The sequence below is a fragment of the Malaclemys terrapin genome, chromosome 7, assembly GCF_027887155.1.
Source record: "Malaclemys terrapin pileata isolate rMalTer1 chromosome 7, rMalTer1.hap1, whole genome shotgun sequence".
Taxonomy (NCBI): Eukaryota; Metazoa; Chordata; order Testudines; family Emydidae; genus Malaclemys; species Malaclemys terrapin.
This window is the reverse complement of record NC_071511.1, coordinates 24,976,862-24,999,191: the sequence shown is the minus strand read 5'-3', so window position 1 is coordinate 24,999,191 and position 22,330 is coordinate 24,976,862. Positions and strand designations below refer to the sequence as shown.

Sequence of the window (22,330 nt, the reverse complement as noted above, 5' to 3'; positions counted from 1 at the left end):
AGTAGAATGCCAAAGCTTGATGGACGTCCAGAGAATCAAGTTTTCCATCCTCACTGGTGGCATTTGGCTAGGGGACGAAAACGAGCTAGTAAGCAATCTGCTTTAGATGAAATTCCGAGATTACTTTGGGGGTGAATTTTGGGCGTAATCTCAGGGAAACTTTGTCCCTATGGTAGATTGCGTAAGGCAGATCAGCCATAAGGGCCCTCCCGTTTATCCTCTTTTCTAGATGAGGCGATGGCAACCAGAAAGGCAACCTTCATTGATAGGTGGACTAAGGAGCATGAAGGTAAGTGTTCAAACAGAGCCTTTGTTAATGCTGATAGGGCTACACTTAGGACTACCATATAGAGGTAGTTTCATTCTTGGACGACAGATTCTGACAACCTTTTAGAACGCCTACTGTAACAGGATGGGTGAAAGGTGTGCTGACATCTGCTAAGTGCACCTGCAGGGAGTGAAGATATAATCCTGAAGTTTTTAAGGAGAGAAGGTAGTCCAAAATGGCAGGGATTATCATCCTGATAACTCTCTGGGGATATCAGGCGGAATTGGCACCAGATGGAAAATATTTCCCACTTCCCTGTGGAATCCTAAGGATGGATTGTACTGCCTCCAAACGTGCTACTCTGAAACTTTTCTAGGTTTGTCATCCATTCAAATACCAGGCTGTTAGGTGGATGGATGCTGGCTTGGGATGTTTGAGCTTGTCTCTGTCCTGGGTCAACAGGTCCAGGAAGACTTGGATACAGATGAGCATGCTGGCATCTGGAGAATGCTGGCAAGCCAGAATTGTCTTGGCCATTTGGGAGAAAGCAATACCACCAATGCTCCGTCTTACTTGATATTCCTCAGAACTCAAGGTAAGAAGGGAATGGGTGGGAAGGTGTATGTCAGTGGGCCCAAACATTGAACTAGAAATGCGTCCTCTCTGGAGCAGTAGGTCAGACATTTCCTGTTTTTCTCAGATGCAAAGAGGTTCCAAGATAAGGAACCCCACTGCTGAAATATGTTCTGTACTACCAACTCATGTAGCTCCCATTCATGATGCCTAGAGAAGTGCCTGCTGAGACTGTCTGCTAACATGCTGTATACCCCTGGGAGGTGCACTGCTGAGAGGGTGAGCTGGTGGCAGATACACCTGTTCTACAGATTGACTATTTCTATGCAAAGAGCAGTGGACTTGCTCCCCCCTTGTTGATGTAGTACTCTGTTGTCAGGTGTGACTTGGATATGCAAGGTCTGAATGAAGGGTAGGAAATAGTGGCAGGCCTCATGAACTGACTGTAACCATGAGGTAGGTATGCTTTAGCACTGATAAAGTCCAGGGTTGCCCCAATAAAGTCTATAGTCTGTGAGGTAGGAATAAAAATGGATGTTTCTATTTTTCACTTGAAGCCCCAATTAGCGTAGGAGACTGAAGAGAGATGTGGTTGCCATCTGTACCACTTGATGAGAGTAACCAATCATTGAGGTAGAGGAACACTGAGCCCTGGTGGCAGAGGCGGGCTGCCACTACCAATAGCCTCTTTGCGAATACCCTTGGCACTGTTGTGAGGCCAAAGGGGAGCAGCACTCTATATTGGTAGTGGTCCGGGCCCATGGTGAATCTCAGGATCTCCTGTGCACAGGGCGATGTCTATGTAGAAATAAGCATCTTTTGAATCAAGATGTGTGAATTAAATCAAGCCAATTGCCCTTGTTCAGTGAGGGAACTATGGAGGCAGCTTAAATATCCTGAACCTCATGCGACAGATGAAAATGTTCAACTGTTTGATATGCAGAATCGGTCTCAAGCCTCCTCTCTTCTTGGGAATGATTTTGAATAAAACTCTTCCCCCCTGTGCTGGAGAGGAACTGGTTCTATGGGCCTTATTATGTCCCAGTTTGCAGATCGTACTGGTGAGTGGCTCTCTGTTTCATGCATGCCCTGGACCAATGGTGTAGGGATTTCCCTTGTCAGGATCGGTTCCAACAGAATCAGGGATTCTGGGTCCACCATGTAGATACACTGCCCCTGAGCACACTGCTATCTATCCTCTGACGCAGGAGCGTGGACGGGGCTTCTTTCTTTCCATGGCACCAGTGGTATCAGTCTCATTGCAGTCTTTGGTTCTGGCAATTCCTTTTCATGGTGCATCAGTAGCGTCAGTGTACGAGGCGTCCACTGTTGTTTTTCCCTGGTCAGTACCAGGGATGGTCCTGCTCCTACAGTTAGCATCTGTTTTGGGGTGTTTTTGCCCTTCAGAGCCAGGGGAATGGTACTGTGCTTCTTGTGAGCGCCTTAGATTTCCATACTGAGGCACAGAATCTCCCCCAACTTGGAGGGTATCAGAGAAGAGCCCTTCACATTTCTCAGCAAGTATTTACTTCCCTCTTTGGAAGAGTCCTTTAATTTACTCCTATCAGTCCTGAAGCTGGAGACCACCATACTTGGAAGGCACTTCTTGGTTCCTCTGCCCAAACTACAGGGGGGGTCTGATAGGCCAGGATCAGACTGGGGCCTCATAGTATGATCCATTAGGAATCTTCAAAGTCTATACTCACGAGCTTGACAGGTTTGGCTATGAAAGGATCAGCAAACACTGTACTTCAAAGGGATGTGGGCTTCCCTGAAGCACTAGAGACACTTGAGATAGTCATCACAGACTGGAAAGGCCTGAGGGCAAGATGCACAGTTTTTGAATCTTGGAGTCCTGGGCATACTATGGAGGAAGGAGTGGTTTGAATAGGGAGAGGACCCCCTAAGCCCTGAACCAGTAAGGGCTTGTCTACACAGAGACACTCAGGAAAGATCACCTGAATTAACTAAAGGGGTGAATTACAAGTGGACTAAATTGCATTAAACCCCTATATAGACACTCCCATTGAGAATTCAAGTGGCCTTAATTCATTTTAGCTTAATTCACTTCCAAAGTGAATTTGGGACTTGTTTACATGAACAATTTGTTCATGACAAACGGGGGTTTGAATCTGCCCTGCACTAGTTTGCTGCAGACTAAGAGTCTGTCTTCACTACCAACGTGAAAGCGCTGCCGCAGCACTGCTTTAATGTGGCTGTGTGGTTGCTCTCCCAGGGCTGCAAAAAAACCACCCGCCCAAGGGGAGTAGCTACCAGCGCTGGGAATGCGACACCCAGCGCTGGGAATGCGACTCCCAGCGCTGGTGCACTTCCTATTCTGTCACTTTACAGCACTGAAACTTGCATCGTTCAGAGGTGTGTTTTTTCACACCCCTGAGCGAGAAAGTTCCAGCACTGTAAAGTGGCAGTGTAGACAAGGCCTAACTGTTCATGTGGACCTTGCTGATATGCATTAACAGTCCGCCAGTTCACTTTAATCTAGGCCTCTTTGAAATGGACTAGATTAAAGCAAGCTAGCAAACTGTTAATGAGCATCAGCAGAGTCTACACGGACAGTTAGTCTGCACCAGGCTAGTATGGGGTAGATTCACACCTCAGTTTGCCACAAACTACATGTTCATTGTCGAAAAACCCAAAGCTAAAATGAAATAAGGCCCCTTTAATTCTGAGTGAGAATCTCCACACAGGGGTTTAGTGCAGTTTAATTAACCCACTTTTAATTCATACCTTTAGTTCATTCAGATTAACTTTTGAAGTGTCCTTGTGTAGACAAGCCCTAAAACTACACTAAGTATAAAAACTATGTATCTAATACCTATTTGCAGATCATTACAAATAGAAGCAGAAGAGTGCTGACTAATGCTATATAGCTAGCAAAGGAGTTCTGCCTCAGGCCATGGGCTGCAAGAATCAACTGGAAAGGCAGTCCATCCGCACCACCCCCTTATGCCTTTCGTTTGGAGCATGAGAAGAAGAAGGGTGCAGGCACAGACAACACTGCTAGCAAGAATCTTCTGGTCTCAGGCACCTGGAGCGTGTGCACAGCCCCAGTGGAATATACACAGAGACCATCACTCAAAGAAGCATATATTTTCTTTGCAATTCATGTTTAAAATAGACTTTTCTGCATACATTTGTTTTTAATCTGCATATTGGATCATCAGGTGTAAACTATATTCTTGTCTGCTCTATACTGTCAGTTCCTGGATAAAAGCTGTTTTTATGGTAGCCAGACCGGCATTCACTTATACAGTTCACATAATTCACATTGTCTGGAATTTGATCCTTGAAACTATTTTATTGTTATAATTTGTTATCATAAACAAGGTTTCACATTCAAATTTACCACCACAACTTGTCTTCAGAACTCTGTCTACTACTTCCTTTATACATAAATTCTGTATCGTACTTTAATCCCAAACATGCTATATTAGCAAACTATATTTCATTATAATACATCAACAACAAGTACATTTATTTAATTTCTAGAAAAATAGTGGCTGCAAAACAGTGACATAAAATTCCTAGGGAAGTACTTACCATGTTGTCTTTGATAACAGAAGGAGTCCAGCCTTCAAAGCCATATGGGGAACGAATGTTGTCTCCATGCTGACAATCAAAGCAGCGGTACACATCATACCCATAATTCAGCAACATTCTTAACATGATTTCATCTTTTAGAGAATACTGCAGAGCTGAGGGGAAATGCGTCGTATTCACTCTGCAGAAGTAATTTACATTGGCCCCATGCTGAAGCAGTAGATTGATTAGCTCGTAGTTGCCCATTCTCAAGGCTAGCTGGAGGCACTTAATGGGGTCTTGATTTGGCAGGGCTCCAGCATCCAGAAGCAGCCGAGTTGAGCAAATATCCCCATTTGAGACAGCAAAATATAAAGCTGATTTCCTCTGATCATCGTAGCCTTTGCGAACCCTCTCATGCAACATGAAATTGGCATCGAACCCAGATTTGAGGAGAAACTCAAGGCACTGAGGATGTGCTCCTGCTGCTGCTGAGTGAACTGGACTTATCCCACTCTCCTTAATGGCAGCATAATCAGTAACTGAAGCTAGCTGCTTTAAAGCGCTGGAGAAAGAAAAAAGAAGGAATATATAGCTATATATTCTCTAGTACCAACCTTTGAACGTCTCTGTGCTGCCGTCTTTGTTACATGCATCTTAGCTGGGTTACAGAATTGTGTTCTGCTTTGCTTACAGTGTTGTTCATTTACTACCAAATGAGTAGCCTGGTATACTACACATCTGCACTGGCCTTAACCTCTGACAATTACATGATAACCAGCTATCAATCCTACAGATTTCTAAACTACTGGACTAAGCATCAAATATTATGTCTTTCCCTTTTGTCTTTCAGGAACATTCCATTTCCCATTTTTTAGCTAATGGAATAACATCATGACTCCTTAGAGAAGAACTTCCCCATCCCATCAGTTTGGAGAAGTCTGTAGAGAGCACTCACTCTTCTGTAACCTACAGAAAGTGGGAGCGCCCCTATTTTGTTGACCACAATGCAGTGTTACTAGTAGCTAAAAGCTGTGGTCTGGGACCTAAGACACCAAGTTCTATTCCTGACGAGGGAACTGAATAGTTGTATGACTGAAAGCAACCCAACACTTCCAGTGCCTCTGTTTCCCAATCTGTAAAATGAAGGTGATCCTTATTCCACAGGCATGTCTGACAGTTTAATGTCTTTAAAGCACCAAGTGCAATTGTTTTTATATCTGGTCCTGCTCTCTGCAGGTACATCAGGAGAGGATATGGAACAGCTCTGGCCTAAGTCACCTGACCATCAAGTTAGAGCACAATAAAGGAAAGTTACGTACCTTATAGTAACTGGAGTTATTTGAGATGTGGGTATTTGCTGTAGGTGTACATGCATTCCATGCACCCAGGACCAGAAGTCCTTCAACAGCAGTGTCCACTGGTCCATGCCTGCACCTGCTCATGCTGCAAGCCGAGAGTGTAAGAGGCAGTAGGGTCCAACCACCTCTCCGGTTCCTACTCTACCATGAGTCATCCAAAGCAGGGGGGAAAGAGTGTGAGTCGTGAATATCCATAGGGAGCACACATCTCGAACTCCAGTTATTACGAGGTAAGTACCCCTCCTTTCTTCTACGAGTGCTGGTCCCTATGGGTATTCACTCTAGGAGACTCCCAAGCAATAACTGTTGAGGAGGTGGGTGCAAGGAAGAACTCTTGCCACAGATCACAGGATTGCTGGACTGAAGGAAGCATCCTCAGCTGAGGCTTGAATATCAACACTGACAGGTCTGGCCATTACACTAGGAAGGCATCTCTTCTGGAGCAGCACCCGTGAGCATCCTGAGAGCAATAAGCTGGGGACTTTGGTTTCCTGAGCTGCACAGAGGTTACAAGATGGGAATCCCTAATGGTTAAAAATCCATTGGATCACTGACCATTAGAGCTCCCACTCACATCTTTGTGACAATTCCTGCTTAGGCTGTCTGCTAATCCCTAAATTCATAATCCCTGCCAGGTGCATGGCAGAAAGGGAGGTTTGATGCTAGGTAAACCAGTTCCAGAGCTGCAGAGTGATATGGACCTTGCTCCCCTGGTTTGTTTATATATTAAACCGTGGTCGTGTTGCCTGACCTGAGCTGGATATGAGGAGAATGGATGAAGTGCAGGAACTGCTTGCACACTCTGTGGAATGCTCAAAGCTTGAGAAGGGTAATGTCGTGTGGCCTCTTGTGGAGTCTAGAGCCCTGAGCTATACATTCATTCAAGTTTGCTCCCCAGCCTAAAAGGGATGCATCTATCATGATTAAGGCTATGATTTTGTCATGGACATTTTTAGTAAATGTCACGGACAGGTCATGGGTAATTAACAAAAATTTACAGAAACCATGACCTGTCCATGAGTTTTACTAAAAATGTCCATGACAAAACGGGGAGGAAAGAAGGTTGAGCTGCCCCGTGGCTGGGAGCTGGGAGGAACCCCAACCTGTGGCGGCCACCCGGGGACTGGGAAGGTCTGGGGGATTCCCCCCAAGTGCGGGAGCTGTGGGGGACCCACCTGCCACTGGGGACTGGGGATCTCCGGGGGATTCCCTTGCTGGCAGCAGTAACTGAGGAGCTGCCAGGGATCCCCCACTGCCCACGGGGATTGCGGAGCTGCGGGGGATCCCCACCACTCCAGGCGACAGGGGTCCCCTGCAGCTCCCGGCCACCCCAGGAGGTGGGGGTACCCTGCAGCTCCCAGCCACCAGGGCTGAGATCATGGAGGTCACAGAAGTCACGGATTCTGTGACTTCTGCGACCTCCGTGACCAAATCATAGCCTTAATCATGATTACCTTTATGGGTGGGAGTAAAGGAACCACCACACAAACATTGTCACTCTTTTCCTAGTAGGTGAGAGATGCTCAGACAGTGAGAGGAAATCTGATTCTTTTGTCAAAGGAGTCTTTGTTTGGAACATAGACCCTTGTAGCCAAGGCTGGAGACTGCATAGGTGGAACCCGGCAAAGGGAGTCACATAGATGGATGCCGTCATTGTCCTAGGAGGACCAAGTAGGATTGGACCGTCATCTGATGACTGAGGCAAAGTTGGATACTGAGGTCTCTAATCATGAGGAATCTGGCCTATAGTAAGTAGGCTCTGGCTGCATGGAAGTCTAGCACTGCTCCAATAACTGTTTAAGCGGACTTTCGTGCGTTTACTTGAAGTTCTCAGGAGTGGCATAGGTCGAGCAGGGCAGAATTTCTACTTGCACCTCCTTATATGGCCATTCCTTGAGGAGCCCATCGTTTAGACAGGTGAATATATGGTGGTGTTGCCAGCCTCGGTACGCTACCCCTACTGTCATGACCTTTGTAAAAAATCCTTTGCGCTGCTGAAAATCCAAAGGGGAACACATTGCACTGGACGTACTTCGAGCCTACCATGGGACACAGGGATCTCTGGTGCACCACGTAGATATCTATCTGGAAATAAAACCCCTTTAAATCAAGAACCACAAACCAGTAGCCTTCATTCAGGGAGGGGATGATGGAAGCCAGGGTAATCACCCTGAATCTTGAGTGACAGATGAAGACATTCAATTGCCTGATGTCCAGAATGGGTCTGCAACCCGCCTTCTTTCTTGGGGTTAGGAAATACCTGGAGTAAATGCCCTTACCCTGGTGTTGAGGAGGTACCTAGGTGGATTAGGTAGTCCACTTCCTCCTGGAGAAGCTCTTATGAGAGAGGTCCCTGAAGAGGGACAGGAAGGGAGGTCTTGGAGAAGAGGTAGCCAGGAACTCAATGGTATAGCCTATTGAGATGTCTAAAACTAATTTCTCTGAAATTAGATGCTTCCACATCAAAAGGAAATGGGCTAGACAGTTACCAAAAGGGGGTAGAGAGTGGTTTTGCAAAGACTGGCTGACATCTCTCAATCATCCTTTCAAAATGACTTCTTGATAGATGGCTGGGTCTGGAGATGGGACAACGGTGGTGGAGCACTAGTATGAGCAGGGACAGAGTAGCAGATCTCACAATTTGACAGGAAGTAAGATTCCCCTAGGCAGTGTAGAGGTAACTCTCCTGCAGATTGCTAACTGGGAAGACAGGAGGCCAGAGAAGGCAAGGCTTGAAGCCTTGGACCTTGGGCATAAGTGCCCCGAACACTGGGGGAATAAAAATGGTGGGGGTGGGAACCTGACTCCACTAACTAACTACAACTTAAGAATCTACTAACTAACCAGTAAAACCTAATACAACTATTTACAATATTTACAGAGAATGGATTGATGAAGCTAGAAGGCTGTGGACATAAGAGGGCTCCGCTCCAGAGTGTGAGCAGTAGAAAAGGAACTGGAGTGGTGGTTGTTTCTGTGTCACCCCTTATGCCCTCAGTTCACAGCACAAGGTGGCACAGGTGCAGACCAAATGGACATTGAGATTGAAGAATTTCCAGTCATGGTGCACAGAGCACATGTGCACTCACAGTGACTACGCATAGGGACCAGCTCTCAAAGAACAATAACAATTTTTATGAAGGAAGCAGGAGGAGATGTAAGGGATTAAATGTTTCCCCCAAAACAAAGCGAGTGCTGAGCCTATCTGGACTGGCCTGACACATTCAGGCACTGAAGACTCATGCTTATAAGGCAAAGGAAGACACCCCCCCACACACACAAAAGCAGTGTATTTAACTGCCTTTTTTTTGTACAAACTTTAAATGTACATATTTTGCAGAACCTATTCATCATTACTCATTCTTATTTTTCAAATATTTATTTCATTTCAACTCACAGAAAGTGTCCTCTGTATGCAGCTCTGTGGATAGGCAAGTGACCTGAGTGTTTTGGCACATTGGCATCAGCTCCATATTCTAGTAAAAGAGAGAGTGAATCTGGATTTCCTCCTCCAACAGCTTCAAATAATATGGAAGCACAATCAGCTGCCTGTGAAAGGACATCAGCACCTAGGGGAAGAAGGAACAAGGGTTTTCATAGCAGCTGCTGTAAATATCCAGTAACAATTAGTATCTTTAACTCCCCAATTGCTACAGAACTGTGATTTCTACTCTTCATGAAACATAAATGTTAGAGCAATAGCCAGTGTTTTCGCTCACTGTAAATCCTTTGAGGTAGCATCCTTGACTTCCTGTGTGTTTGTACATTGCCTAGTGCAGTAAGGCCCCAATCTCTTTGGGCATTATTGTAATATAAATCTTCATAATAATGAAACACCATAATTAGAAGATTGCATTGCGTGTTATTCTCTTACATGAGTAGTTGGTTTTTGGACTAAATACAGCGAATTAATTCAGCAGAGAACAAACATATGTAAGGGTAAATTAAAAATGTACAAAGCACCAGAACAGAGACCTGAAAAGGAGTGAGATGCATTTCATTACAACAGAAAGACATGGAGACTATAAACTGAAAAAGGCTCACTTACCAAATATTATTTTTTGAATATATTGCCTCTGGCAGGGGCTGAGGAACTTGAGGGAGGGGGGATTGCCACTGCAATGGAAATATTGGGAAAGGGACTTATGTATGCTTCCCCTCCCCCTCCCCTCCCCCTCCCCCACTGTATCTTGTAAAAGTGAGAGTGGGACCTGGCTCGCATGGGGATCAGGGGCAGTGGCAAGACCAAGATCCAGAGGAAGAGCTGGAGTGACTGTTGCAGTGCAGGAGATCAAACCTGCTGCTGGGGAGCCGGTAGGAACAGCTCTTCTCTCCTCCCCTTCCAGCCACCGTAGGTCCCAGCAGAGGCATATAGCCCAGGGAAGGGACAGGGCCACATGTGCCAGGATGGGCTGGGAGACAGGGCACCAGCACATAGGCCGGGACAGAGAGGGTGTTCAGTGCACAGGGCATCAGGAAGTGCAAAGATGCCCTTCAGAGTTTGGACCTGATCCCTCAGCCCTCCACCCTCCTCACTGAGTCCAGGCCTGGTCTACACTACGACTTTAATTCGGATTTATCAGCTTTAATTCGAATTAACCCTGTAACCGTCCACACAACGACGCCATTTAATTCGATGTAAAGGGCCCTTTAAATCGATTTCTGTACTCCACCCCAATGAGCGGAGTAGCGCCAAAATCGATTTTAGCAATTCGAATTAGGGTTAGTGTGGCCGCAATTCGATGGTATTGGCCTCCGGGAGCTATCCCACAGTGCATCATTGTGACCGCTCTGGACAGCAATCCGAACTCGGATGCACTGGCCAGGTAGACAGGAAAAGCCCCGCGAACATTTGAACTTCATTTCCTGTTTGCCCAGCGTGGAGAGCACAGGTAACCATGCAGGCTGATAATCGAAAAAGAGCACCAGCATGGACCGTGAGGGAGGTACTGGATCTGATCGCTGTATGGGGAGAGGATTCAGTGCTTGCAGAACTTCGTTCTAAAAGACGAAATGCAAAAACTTTTGAAAAAATTTCCAAGGGCATGATGGAGAGAGGCCACAATAGGGACTCTGAGCAGTGCCGCGTGAAGGTCAAGGAGCTCAGACAAGCCTATCAAAAAACAAAGGAGGCAAACGGTCGCTCCGGGTCAGAGCCGCGGACATGCCGCTACTACGCCGAGCTGCATGCAATTCTAGGGGGGGCTGCCACCACTACCCCACCTTTGTTCGTGGATTCTGGGTCAGGGATAGTCTCGACGCCTGAGGATTCTGCCGATGGGGTAGAGGAGGAGGAGGAGGAGGAGGATGAGCTTGCAGAGAGCACACAGCACTCCATTCTCCCCAACAGCCAGGATCTTTTTATCACCCTGACTGAAGTACCCTCCCAAGCCTCCCAAGCCAGTACCCAAGACTCTGACCCCATGGAAGGGACCTCAGGTGAGTTTACCTTTTAAAATATAAAACTTGTTTTAAAAGCAAACGGTTTTTAATGATTACTTTGCCTGACTTTGCATTCGCGGTCAGTTCAGCTACTGGAAAAGTCTGTAGCTACTGGAAAAGTCTGTTAACGTGTCTGGGGATGGAGCGGAAATCCTCCAGGGACATCTCCATGAAGCTCTCCTGGAGGTACTCCGAAAGCCTTGCCAGAAGGTTTCTGGGCAGTGCATCCTTATTCCCTCCTCCATGGTAGGACACTTGACCACGCCATGCTTGCAGCAAGTAATCTGGTATCATTGCCTGACAAAGCCTGGCAGCGTATGGTCCCGGTGTTTGCTGGCATTCAAGCAACATCCGTTCTTTATCTTGTTGTGTAATCCTCAGGAGAGTGATATCACTCCTGGTAACCTGGTTGAAATACGGGAACTTAATTAAGGGGACAGAGGTGGCCGTTCCTACTGGGCTGTTTGCCTGTGGCGGAAAATAAATCCTTCCCTGCAGTTAGCCAAGCGCAGATGGGAAATTGGCCCTGAAGTTTTCCGCGTTTGGCTAGCAGGGATCTTCCCTGTTACCAGCCACGCGGTGGGGGGAGGGTACCGTGATCATCCCAGAGAATTCATGGCAAGGGGGGGGGTCGGCGGCGGGGGGGGGTAGTTTGGTGCCTGCAGGGATCTTCCCTGATACCAGCCATGCGGTGGGGGGAGGGGTACCGTGATCATCCCAGAGAATTCATGGCGGGGGGGGGGGGGGTTAGTTTGTTTTCTGGTGCTGCTGAATGTTAACAGAAAAACCGCAGCACTCTACTTGCCTGAAGGGGCCCAGACAAGCCCCCCCACACTGCCCCCCCCCCAACTGGCTGAGATTGGCCAGGCTTCTGCAGCACTCTACAGGCTATGCTTGGTATGTGGGAAAGGAGGGTGCAGAAGCTGTAAAACAATGGCTTACCATGGCCGCATGCAAGCCGAATTCTGTTGCCCAGACCTGTGATCTCTAGCAGCAAAGCCACAAGCACTCAGCATTAAGAGGCAAAATGCGACCTTGCACAGAAATCACATGTGCTATGTAATGTGAACAGTGTTGGTCACCGTGAAAGAGTATAAGCATTGTTCTGCAAAATGTAGCTTTTAAAACAATTCTCTCTTTTTTCCCCTCCCTACAGCAGCTGCAAATTCCTCAAGCCTCCCTCCTCCATCCCGAAGGTTATCACAGATAAGGCATCGTAAGAAGAAGACGCGGGAGGACATGTTTTCTGAAATTATGCAATCCAGCAGGAGTGACAGAGCTCATCTGAATGAGTGGAAGGAAACAGTTTCAAAGTATAGGAAAGAAGTCAGTGAACGTGAGGAGAGGAGGGACCAACGTGAGGAGAGGAGGGACCAACGTGAGGAGAGGAGAGACGATCGAGATGAGAGATGGCGGCAGGAAGACCAGAGGATGAAGGATGCAACGCTGGGGCTGCTCCGGCGTCTGGTGGAGGTTCAGGAACGGCTGCTGGAAAACAGACTGCCGCTTCAGCCCCTGTTCCACCCTCCCCCCTCCCCATGTTCCGTATCCTCCTCACCCAGACGTGTAAGAACGCGGGGGGGGAGGCTCCGTACACCTTCCCATTCCACCCCAGTAGACAGCCCAAGCAAAAGGCTGTCATTTTTTTAACCTTTTCTTTGTGGCTTTTTCCTTCCCAGCAATCCTCCTCCCAAATACCACCCGGGTTCCCTCCCTCTTTTTCTAATCTATTAATAAAGAATAAATGATTTTTAAATGATAGTGACTTTATTTGGTTTGAAAGAAAGCTGGGGGAAGGGGCAGGGTGGGTTCCTTACAGAAAATCAGTCAGTAAAGGGGGAGGGTTTTCATGAAGGAGAAACAAACAGATATTTCACACGGTAGCCTGGCCAGCCATGAAACTGGTTTTCAAAGCTTCTCTGATGCACAGCGCTTCATGGTGTGATCTTCTAATCGCCCTGGTGTCTGGCTGCGCGTAATCAGCAGCCAGGCGATTTGCCTCAGCCTCCCACCCCGCCATAAAGGTCTCCCCCTTACTTTCACAGAGATTGTGGAGCACACAGCAAGCAGAAATAACAATGGGGAGATTTCTTTGGCTGAGGTCAGAGCGAGTCAATAATGAACGCCAGCGACCTTTTAAACGGCCAAATGCACATTCTACCACCATTCTGCACTTGCTTAGCCTGTAGTTAAACAGCTCCTGACTCCTGTCCAGGCTGCCTGTGTATGGCTTCATAAGCCATGGCATTAAGGGGTAGGCTGGGTCCCCAAGAATAACTATGGGCATTTCAACATCCCCAACGGTTATTTTCTGGTCCGGAAAGTAAGTCCCTTGCTGCAGCCCTTTAAACAGAGTAGTGTTCCTGAAGACGCGAGCGTCATGAACCCTTCCCGCCCAGCCCGCGTTGATGTTGGTGAAACGACCCTTGTGATCCACAAGTGCTTGCAGCACCATTGAAAAGTACCCCTTGCGGTTTATGTACTCGGTGGCTTGGTGCTCCGGTGCCAAGATAGGGATATGGGTTCTGTCTATTGCCCCACCACAGTTAGGGAATCCCATTGCAGCAAAACCATCCACTATAGCCTGCACATTTCCCAGAGTCACTAACTTTCGTAGCAGCACCTGAGTGATTGCTTTGGCTACTTGCATCACAGCAGCCCCCACCGTAGATTTGCCCACTCCAAATTGATTCCCGACTGACCGGTAGCTGTCTGGCGTTGCAAGCTTCCACAGGGCTATCGCCACGCGCTTCTCAACTGTGAGGGCTGCTCTCATCTTGGTATTCTGGCGTTTCAGGGCAGGAGACAGCAAGTCACAAAGTTCCATGAAAGTGCCCTTACGCATGCGAAAGTTCCGCAGCCACTGGGAATCGTCCCAGACCTGCAACACTATGCGGTCCCACCAGTCTGTGCTTGTTTCCCTTGCCCAGAATCGGCGTTCCATGGATAGAATCTGCCCCATTAACAACATGATCTCCAAAGCACCGGGGCCTGTGGTTTCACTGAATTCTGTGTCCGTGTCCGTGTCCATGTCCTCATCATGCTTGTCGCTGCGCTGCCGCCGCCGCTGCCTCCTCGCCTCGTTTTTCTGGTCCTGGCTGAGCATAAACGCCACGAGAACGCGCGAGGTGTTTGCAATATTCATGAGTGCTGTCTTGACCTCAGCGGGCTCCATGCTTGCCGTGGTATGGAGTCTGCAGTGTTCACCCACCCAGGAAAAAAGGCGCGAAAATGGTTGTCTGCCGTCCGTTGCTTTCATGCAGGGAGGGAGGGAGGGAGGAAGTGAGGCTGTACCCAGAACCACCTGCGACGATGTTTTTTGTCCCATCAGGCACTGGGATCTTAACCCACAATCCCAATGGGCGCGGGAGACTGCGGGAACTATGGGATAGCTATGGAATTGCTACCCACAGTGCAACAGTGCAGAAATCGACGCTAGCCCCGGTACTTGGACGCACACCACCGAATTACTGTGCTAGTGTGGCCGCACTCATTTCGACTTTATACAACCTGTTTCTCAAATCCGAATTATCTAAATTCGGATTAATCCCGTAGTGTAGACATACCCTCAGTAGCTCCCCTTGCTCCCCCTCATTCACAGAGAGCTTCTGCTGGCCTCTTCCCCCCACAACTCCCATGCTTCTGCAGATACACACTGATAGTATATGCCCTGTCACATGCTGATGGAATCCATTTCAAGGCAATTTGAGTGTGGGGGACCGCATGCATCCCCCTTTATTACAGAACGAAGGGGGATAAAATCCTCCACTCCAAAGTGTCTCACTCTCTTCCAGAGATGGCTTGTCTACATGAGTAAATACTATTTTATTTAAGCATGATTGGAAATGCTTTCATTAGCTGACACAATGCTGACCACAACTTTGTGGTCGGTGTATACCAGGGAATGGAGAACTGCGGCCACTGGGAGCTGCGATCGGTCGAATCTGCGGACGCTGCAGGTAAACAAACCGGCCCGGCCCGCCAGCGGATTTTCCTGATGGGCCGCGGGCCAAAGGTTGTCGATCCCTGGTATATACAAACACAAGTCATATGTCAGTTAGTAATGGTTAAACCTCTGTCGTAGTGGTTCAGTTTAAATACTACAACATGTTCTCAGGTAGACAAGGCCAGAGACAGGCTTTTACAGTGTAGATCTGCAGAAACAACATTATGAAGGAGAAACAAAAGTTACTGTCTTAACCACAAAATCTTGATGTTTAAAGTGACAAGGTGGGTGAGATAATATCTTTTATTGGACCAATTTCTGTTGGTGAGAGAGAGAAGCTTTTGAGCTTACACAGAACTCTTCTTCAGGTCTGGGAAATGTAGTCAGAGTGCTACAGCTAAATACAAGATGGAACAGATTGTTTAGTATAAATATTGCCAGGGACCGTTCAAAGTGAAGTGGCCATTAACATGACATTTACATTTTTTTCATGGCAAAGTTAATGGCAATCAAGAGGAAAAGGAAATGCTATTATCTTCTCTTCCCCCATCTTCATTTTAATAGTGTCTAGGCCACAGTACAGGATGAAGTGTTAGCTGAAGACTGAAAACTCATAATGAACATGCTCTCTGTAACTGTAAACAAAGGCCAGGTAGATTTAGCCTACAGTTCTCTTTGGGAAGGAATATATTTAAAAAATTACATTGTGTTGTGTTTATGCATTTATGTTGCTTGGTCACAAAGCTCCTTTAGTTGGAGGTATTCCTTTAGTAACAAATGTTATCTGTGCTATGTGTAAAAGGCATGTCATATGATGATTAGTTTAATAGTATTCTAACCACAAAACTTTTGAAAGACTTAAAGAATCTGGGTAGATATAATAATGATTTGAAAAGATAATGTAGTATGATGTCTTAGAAAAATATCGAAATTTAGTAGTTTATGTAATGATACCAACAATTCTTAACTGCTGTGCTTGTCCTGTATTTTGTAAGAGTGAAGTTCTTTAGGTGATTAAAGATGTACTGTAGTGAGCAAACAAAAACGGGATACTGTGCAGAAAAAGTCATTCCTATGTGCTAACGTGCATACCCTTGAATATACAAAGTGACTGGTGTAATTCACTGTAAAACACTCTACATAAAACCATCAATTTATATACTAGGTTGTATATATTAATACCTGTCCACTATGTTAGTAGTAAGAATGTCACAAGGCTTCCATTTCCACTCAAAACCTTATTTTGGTACGGTAATATTGTACTAACAGGGGAGCTAGCAATTCTACTTTGCCACCACACAGACAATTATTCATGCCCTCAATGGGAGGGGGATTAATTTACTCACATTTTGAAATCATGAATTTTCTGCCAACACACATGGCTATGCAATTTCAACCCCTTGTCTAGTCTAAAGATTAAGAACTTCGTAGGATCTTTCTGACAACCACCAGTTATTAAACCAACATAACAAACTGTTAAAAATTTTGATATAAATGCTCACCTTTTCGCAGTAAAATTTGCATAATTTCTGTATGCCCAATCTGTGCAGCCAGCGCTAGGGGAGTGAGCCCATATGCACTGCGGGGATCAGGATCTGCTCCAGAGCAAAGCAGAAGGTTCACGATATCTTTCCTGCCTAGTCTGGCTGCTTCATGTAAAGCTGTCCTCTTATTGACACACTGCAAGTTTACATTTGCTCCAAAACTTATCAGCAGGGAGGCAATTTCATATAAATCATGTTTAATTGCTGTAAGATAATAGGTGAAACATCAGCTATTTAAAATATTATTTAACAGTATTCTATACACTATTGTTTCTGTTGTGCAACTGCCCAGGAGAGCCTCTACTCTGCTTTCAGCTGTTCTATTTATACCCAGAGATATCTAAGAAAAAGAATTAATAGATGGGGAATATTTCCCTCTATCTCTGTGATCTTCTATACCATTAAAAAGCAGAGCACTGTCATACAGAAGAGAGAGATTAGTGTCCCACAGTTGCCTGCAGCACTTTTACCAAATGATGCAGTATCTGATGTTACATTCTTCAAATACTACAGGTTAAACAGCGGAGAACATGTAACCCAGGTGGCTGCATTAGAGAGGTGTACACCTTCTCACCCAAGGATGCAACTGACTTTCTAGTGTAGTTGGCTTTGAAAGCAAGTTTCCCTGTCTATATGGCTTATCCACTTGGATTTGGATGTTACAGAATGTTTTTTCTTCACTTTTCTCGTTCCTTGGCCCTTGTGCAGGAAAACAACCACTCCAACAATGTGAATTTCTGAGCACACTTAAGAAATGAATAGCACCCTTCTAAGGTTCAGACAGCAGGGCATAGGTGCTGGCAGTAGGGGTTCTGGGGTTCGGCAGCACCCCCTGGCTTGAAGTAGTTTCCATCATATACAGGGTTTACAGTTTGGTTCAATGGCTCTCGGATCACCACTATACAAACTGTTACAGCACTCTTGCAGCAGGGTCCTTGCTTGTTCGTGGTAGCTAGGATTGAGTCAGAAGAAGGCAACATGAATCCTTTTTGAGGGGAAGACCTGTCTTGTTCCACCTAGACCGCTGAACCCCTTGCCATGTAGAGTGCCTTGGGAAGAGGAGGGTCATCTAGATCTCCTTGCTTTTGAGGGAGTCTTTGAGAAAGAAATTCTCAACTTTTTGTTTTCCCTTTTTAAAATTTTACCTCTCACTCTTTATGGGAGGTAAGAAGCACTTGCAGGGTCTGCTTTGCATGTGAGAGCTTGGCATCCCAGGCAATGCCCGGCATTGGAGAGCCTGCAGAACTTAGCTTTGTTGTGATTCTGCAAGGGACAGCTCATTGCACATTGGAGCAAGAGTCCCACAACATCTCATATGCTGGTGTGAACCTAGAAATTCCCATAGGACTTTGTAGCCTACTCCATTTTTTAAACTTTTTACTTAGCTGGCAAAGATATTGACTCTCCACCAACTGGAGACTGAAATAACTGAGCTCTAGTAGCCAACAAGTCCCTGGTTTGCAGAAAATCACCTGACATCCCCAAATAGCCCTGATGCCGGAAGAGAGGAAGTATCTATTGTTCATCGTTAGAAGAAGTGAGGTGGTTAATCTCCAAAGTTATGAGATACTTTCAGACCTCCAAAGGGGTAAAAATCTTTCAAAAACAGACTCTCTCACAATACATTGATGCTTAATTTTCCAATCCTGGCCAGCCCCCAGAAGTGCAAAAGCAAGCACAAATGAGGGATTCTGAAAAAAAGTTAACTGGACTTTCTTTGAACTTGGAAAAAAAAGGCATGGTTCAAGTTTTGAGGGAAAGATTGTGCAGATTCTTATTTTATCTGAACTGATTCACCATCCCTAATATGTCATTTAGTTATGGATCATCTACACTACAATCATACCTGTCTGAGGAAACTTGTTTAATAGTATAGGCAGGTCCTCAACTGGATTTCTGGTCTTTTGTGGGTGTTAGTCCTTAGAATGGATTGGGCTTTAGTTAAAGCATTGATACCAACTGGAAAGAAAAGTAAATGACAAAGTGTTCCTCTGTCTTTCTCATGGCCAATGGAAATATATAAAATTCTGGAAACTGAAAGTTTTACAGACTTTACAGTCAACAACGAAAGATTTCAAGATACGAAACAAATTTTTCATGCAATGAAAGACATGAATAGAATTTCCCCCCACCATAAACATTATTTGATTTACCTATAACTAAAGAAGAATCTCCTTCTTCATTCTTAACATTAGGATTGCAGCCACTGAGCAGGAGAAAGTGGACATTGTCTAAGAGGCATTTGTCTACTGCTACAAAGAGAGGAGTTTCGCCTTTCAGACTGGTCTGCTCCCACACAGTGGGGTCTGAAGCTGAAAGATACCCAGGAAAACAGCACACATTGGGAATGGAACTAATCATCAAAACCGACTTAGTAAAACTTACAAATGAGGAGCACAGAATGCTCTTTACCCTTCAGAGTTATTTCTAGGATGTTCTTGTTTAATTGTGCTGCAGCTTCATGCAAAGGAAGCCAGCCTCGCTGATCAGCTTCCTTAAAAGCTGAACTGTGCCTCATCAACTTCAGCAAGTCTGCTTCTTGGCCTGCAGAATCAGAATTATATCATACTACTTAGCATAAAAGAGAAATGTCAACACAATTGAAATCTTGACTCCACTTACATCAAGGAATATTTTGAGTAACACCAACCCCGTTACTACAGCCAGAACTGGCAACTTCGCTTCTCAAAACAATTTTCTATCTAAGGTTGATTTAAATGAATGTAGTGATAGTGATATCACTAATGATAGTGATTTACTGGGCTCATTTTCTCTAGAGGAATCCTCCAAAAGCATTCAGAAGCTGCATATATCAGAATTATATGCTTATAATCAATGCTCAATTAGGCTTCCTATGCTACAATAATACAAATAGTAAATAAATAGTATAAAAATACAAATAATAAATAATTAGTATAAACATTTGAAATTCAGCTGCCTCTGAAATAGAACATGACAGCTACTGAACAGCTCAAAGGAACTCTACACAAGAGTTTGCAACATGAAGTTAATACTTGTCCCACTGAATCTATATATGAATTTTCAGCTCTGCAGAATAAAATTAAGCTAGAATTTGAGTAACACACAAAAGCTACTTTTACTACCTCTACTCTTGCTAAAAATGCCACGGAATGTTTAACTGATCATAAGTGGTCTGGTCTTCAATTTTGCATCTCATCTGAAAGATGGAATCTCCAGTAGCATAGTGCCCAAAACATCATTCTGGGTGTTCAGTTCTTAGAAAGTGAGGGAAGAATGCAACCTACTCAGTCCTTAACAAAACTTCCTACACCAATTAAATTAGAATAGAGTGATGATTTGTGTGTTTGTACTTAACTGCCCGTATTGCTGTGATTATCTTTCCATGTTCTGTGCTCATAACAAACTGGAATCTGCACAAACAGAACAAAAGAATTATAATTTATATCAGTTAAAGGGAAAATATGCATGCTATTAAAGTAAAAATAAATAAGTAAATGCTGTAACTATCTGCTGCTTAATAACAGAGCAGAATCATTTTGATTTGTTTTGTAAATAGTAGATACTCACAAAATTTACTTATTTATTTTACTTACTTATTTTCTATTATTTGCTGTTTCCCAATTTGCACTAGTTACCTATTGTGACTCAATGAAACACATTCACTTTGAAAAGGAAGCTGAATTTCACAGTCTCTTGATCACAGTTCCTAATCCTTGTAACAAAAATCCCAATGATGAAGGATAAGCATATAATTAGAACTCAAGTTTTAATATAGAAAAATAGTTTGTACTGCATGTTATAGCTGCATAGAACATGGGGCTTTTTCTTTGTTAGAGCCTGTACCAGTATAAACCATAACTCTTAGCTCATATATAATAATTTTCAAAGAGTACAATATAAATACACTCTTCAATTTCAGTTAACATGGATTCACACCTCTTTCCCTCCCAAGAGTTATTTGGAAGTCCAAGGTTTGTACATGCACAAAAATATAAGATTTGTGAACTTTAGTCACCCTTTTGCTGAATGTGGTATAAATGTGCACTGAAACGGCCAAACAAGTAAGTTTCAAGTGCTCTCAAATTTCACTTGGGAAAATTTCAAACAGCTCACCTCTATTATGTGTACATATAAAAGGAGAGGCAGCTTATACATGAACCTCAGTAACATTAAGCAAGCAGTCTACAATGGCAAGCATTATCGTGCAGGATTACATATAAAAATACTAACATAAATAGACTATTACATAGTAATAGCTTGTAACATAGCTCCCAGTTAAACTGCCAGAACATACTCCACAGCAAAGTATTACCTATCACTCTCTGCAGAATCTGTAAGTGTCTCACTTTTATGGATATACTGCAAGCTTTGTTGAATAACATTCTGGGTGAGGATGTCATCATCAAAGTCTTCATCATTCACATATTTAGAATTAGACATTTTATATCTGTATAAATTGGATCACAAGCAGCGAGGAAAAAAAAGTTCTATATAGGAGGCAGTTTTTTAAATCTTCAGGTTAATTGTAGATTTCCAGAAATAGCAAACGCCACAGAGGACTTAGGTACTGAAAGAAATACAAAGAATTGTTACAAATCAGAAACAATCCTCCCACCTTGATTTCCCCATGCCCCAGTACTTTGTTTTAAACAATGCAAAGACAGTCAACTGTTCTCTTCAGAGTAGGAAATATGTTCCAGTACATTGGTTTGTCAAGAGTTCTTTCCCCCCTGTTACAGAGCAAACATGTAGAATAGCGAGTGTTATGGCACCACCTACCAGAAAGCAAAAAAAGAGGAGAGGTTACTCACCAGGTGCAGTAACTGGATTGCTTCAAGATGTGTCCCCCTAAGGGTGCAGCACTTTAGGTGCACAGGCACATGCGCACCTGAAGTGGCGCACCCATAAGAACACTTCTAAAAGAAGAACAAAAAAACCTAATTAATAACTGGTATAAATGGCCCTTCGCTTCAGTCATTTTGTCTCTTCTCTTTAGTGGCACCATAATGCTAGGTACTCTAGAGAGTACCTTTATAGGACGAGAGGATGTACACTAAGCCCTGGTCTACATTACGAGTTTAGGTCGAATTTAGCAGCGTTAGATCGATTTAACCCTGCACCCGTCCACACGACGAAGCCATTTTTGTCGACTTAAAGAACTCTTAAAATTGATTTCTGTACTCCTCCAACAAGGGGATTAGCGCTGAAATCGACCTTGCTGGGTCGAATTCGGGGTAGTGTGGATGCAATTTGACGGTATTGGCCACCGGGAGCTATCCCAGAATGCTCCATTGTGACTGCTCTAGACAGCACTCTCAACTCAGATGCACTGGCCAGGTAGACAGGAAAAGCCCTGCGAACTTTTGAATTTCATTTCCTGTTTGACCAGCGTGGCGAGCTCAGAGGTGACCGTGCAGATCTCATCAGTTCAGGTGACCATGGCATCCCAGAATTGCAAAAGAGCTCCAGCATGGACCGAACGGGAGGTACTGGATCTGATCACTGTATGGAGAGATTTCAGAGAGGAATCCGTGCTATCAGAACTCCATTCCAAAAGACAAAATACCAAAACATTTGAAAAAATCTCCAAGGCATGAAGGACAGAGGCTATAACAGGGACCTGCAGCAGTGCCGTGTGAAATTTAAGGAGCTCAGGCAAGCCTAACAAAGAGCC

General features: G+C 44.8%; 1 protein-coding gene across 1 annotated transcript in view; it reads right to left on the bottom strand.

Moving 5' to 3' along the window:
* ASB14 (ankyrin repeat and SOCS box containing 14) overlaps positions 1 to 21,508 on the bottom strand; it is a 30,688-nt gene extending 9,180 nt beyond the window's left edge. Inside the window, exons 1-8 of the mRNA XM_054035132.1 lie at positions 21,468 to 21,508; positions 20,969 to 21,223; positions 20,016 to 20,066; positions 19,087 to 19,223; positions 18,828 to 18,986; positions 16,633 to 16,878; positions 9,140 to 9,311; positions 4,403 to 4,946 (exon numbers count right to left, since the gene is read on the bottom strand). Of these exons, the coding sequence (XP_053891107.1) occupies positions 4,403 to 4,946; positions 9,140 to 9,311; positions 16,633 to 16,878; positions 18,828 to 18,986; positions 19,087 to 19,223; positions 20,016 to 20,066; positions 20,969 to 21,096 (1,437 nt within the window). The 5' untranslated portion in view covers positions 21,097 to 21,223; positions 21,468 to 21,508. The remainder of the gene's footprint in view (positions 1 to 4,402; positions 4,947 to 9,139; positions 9,312 to 16,632; positions 16,879 to 18,827; positions 18,987 to 19,086; positions 19,224 to 20,015; positions 20,067 to 20,968; positions 21,224 to 21,467) is intronic.
* Positions 21,509 to 22,330: the final 822 nt, after the last annotated feature.